The following is a 2,664-nucleotide window of genomic DNA, read 5'->3' as shown; positions in this document are numbered from 1 at the left end:
CTTTTATTGATTAATTTGATAGCAGTGTATTCCAAATTATTACAAAATACCAATTGAGGCATTTTAAGGATTACAATTCTTCTTCCAATATCAGGCATATATAACGTGTTTGGTAACATAATCCTTAACACGGATATTAATTCTACTGTCTCATATCTTTTAGCTATAACACAAATCACAGGTATGATATTTACTATAATGTTTATTTTAACTATATTACATAACAAGTATATAATATTTACTATAACATATGTTCCTAATGCTAACACAAACCACGAATAAAATGCTTCCTAAAACGAATCTTTTTAACTCTCACATAAATCTCAGAAATAAAATGGGCAGGGGTTAAGTCAAACACGGATCAAAAGAAAAAAACGTGTTAGGGAGATAATTGTTTTGTAAATCACACGGAAAGTAAGGTCACATGAATTCTTCATTCTACTACAAATTTGTATGGGTACGGGAGGTGGTATGAATTCCTGACTGAATATGGAAGGTCGGTAAGGTGTATCGCATAGTACCTGTACCCGATTTATAATTTATTATCTATCTATCGATATATGTATTCACTTATTTGATACTTTCAAAAGTAGTTTTATTTGTTTTTTTTCAGGGTTTGTGTACTGCCTGTTAGGAGGAGTGGTGGCGTGTTTACTGATGGCGAAATTTCTTATGGATAAGACACGACAGCCAATAAAGATTGAACATCATAAAAAAGATATGGAAAAGAGAGAATTTATATTAAAGTTCACGAGTTCTTTATCTCTGACAACATTACAACAAAGCATGTTAACTGTAAACATGTTGTTTCTAGACGACACCCAGAGCTCTGTCCCTAAGTTATTTACGCTAAGCGATAGCAACACCAAACCAAGTATCGAACCTACTAAGTATATCACACTGAGTACATCCACGACTCCAATCGTCCCATCACAGGCAAACAAGTCTCACAACGTGACGTCAAGAGTCTTAATGACACGTAACGTTACGCTACGGGACGTCATGACTGATGTCATCACGTCAAACCCTCCCATTATTCAGAACGTTACATTTGGCGCCAATAATGTACACGTGAACCAAGTGATTACTGTGTCAAACTGGCATGGTGACGTCATGCCAACTCAGCCATCCCCAGCAGACATTGTGCCTCTCAAATCCGCCAATTATAGTGTGTGCACTATCCTGATGGGAGGCCTTGGCACCAAAATGTTCCAGTTTGCGACGACCTATGGATTAGCTGCCAGGAAAGGAATGTCTGTAGCCATTGACAAAACTGATGATTTGACAAAGATTTTTAAATTTGATATTGACCGAAGAGAAAATTACCGAAATATTTGCAAAACATTCGTTGGGAGAGGAGAACAATTAAATTGTGGATATGATGACAAAATGGTTACTTTTCCACCAGATAATAATTATAGAGTTGGTTCTTATCTCCAGTCATGGATGTATTTCTATAATGCTTCTACCTCTCTCCGCAAACATTTCGTGTTTCACGATTCCATCACAGAAACTAAAAACAAGGTGATTGATTCAGTTTTGAAAAAGTATAATTTTACATCTCGTTCCAACGTGACTTTGATAGGTGTTCACATAAGAAGAGGAGATTTAGTAAATCACACGTTTGGATATATGGTTGCTAGTAAGAGTTACCTTCAGAAATCTGTAAACTACTTTCAATCGAAAGAACTAAGAAACGTTATTTATATAATTTGTTCCAATGATATGAAATGGTCAAAGGAAAGTATGCCAAAAGGAGTCCGTTCGGAGTATATCGAGGGGAATTCCCCTGAAGTGGACATGGCTATTCTTGGCTCGTGTGACCACATGATCAGCACGGTAGGCACGTTCAGTTGGTGGTCAGCATGGCTGACCGGTGGGGAGGTCACTTTCTACCGGTGGCCAGCTAAGGAAGGGTCAAAACTGCGAAAACAATTCAGCAAAGACTATGTGGATTATTTCTATCCAGGGTGGATCGGGTTCTCATAGTGACATTTTAGTGTGATTCAAAGATATAGTTATAAATTATAATAAAATATGAAATATAGCAAAGTCTTAATGTTAATACATTTATTTGATGGCACTATATAATACTTCACAGATTAAATACGTTTGTAAGTCTTTCCGCATTGATTCTCGGTACTACAGGAATGCACTTTGCTGACATTGTGCATTGTGGAGTTGGTTTGTAAAACCATAACTATCAAACAGCATTTCGAGTAATATATATAGAAAACGATAGGAACAAGCAACTCAGCTATGGTGACAACATGGTAAACAAATAGTATCGATTTTGCTTGTAACATTTTTTCTGCACTATAATTCAACAACTTCATATTGCTATCAGAATATCATGATTGACATGACCTAACTCGTAACAAACCTTAGACACTAGTTGGCAGGCGCGTAGCTAGCCCCTTTACCATGTGTAAGCCCCGACATGGGGTTGCCGAAGGCAGCCCCCCCCCCCCCCCCCCCCGAAGCGCGAGCAGGGGGAGGGTACGGGAGTGGGTCTCCCCCCTCCCGTAAGTGGGGTCTCCCCCATGAAAATTTTGTTTTCTAGAACGTCTCTGGAGCCATTTCCCACGTCCTGATGTCTGAGATAATGATATGTTGTAATTTATAATATAGTTTTAAAAAAGGGGCCGGACTTGCCCCGGTCTC

General features: G+C 38.3%; 1 protein-coding gene across 1 annotated transcript in view; it reads left to right on the top strand.

Annotated features, from left to right (window-relative positions):
• The window catches only part of LOC110464242 (galactoside 2-alpha-L-fucosyltransferase 2-like), a 17,970-nt gene extending 15,981 nt beyond the window's left edge, over positions 1–1,989 (top strand). Inside the window, exon 3 of the mRNA XM_021519350.1 lies at positions 614–1,989. Coding sequence (XP_021375025.1) covers positions 614–1,989 — 1,376 coding nt within the window. The remainder of the gene's footprint in view (positions 1–613) is intronic.
• The last annotated feature ends 675 nt before the right edge of the window (positions 1,990–2,664 follow it).

Source organism: Mizuhopecten yessoensis, unplaced genomic scaffold (genome assembly GCF_002113885.1).
Source record: "Mizuhopecten yessoensis strain PY_sf001 unplaced genomic scaffold, ASM211388v2 scaffold10975, whole genome shotgun sequence".
NCBI classification, from domain to species: domain Eukaryota; kingdom Metazoa; phylum Mollusca; class Bivalvia; order Pectinida; family Pectinidae; genus Mizuhopecten; species Mizuhopecten yessoensis.
This window is presented reverse-complemented; position numbering and strand designations above follow the sequence as displayed.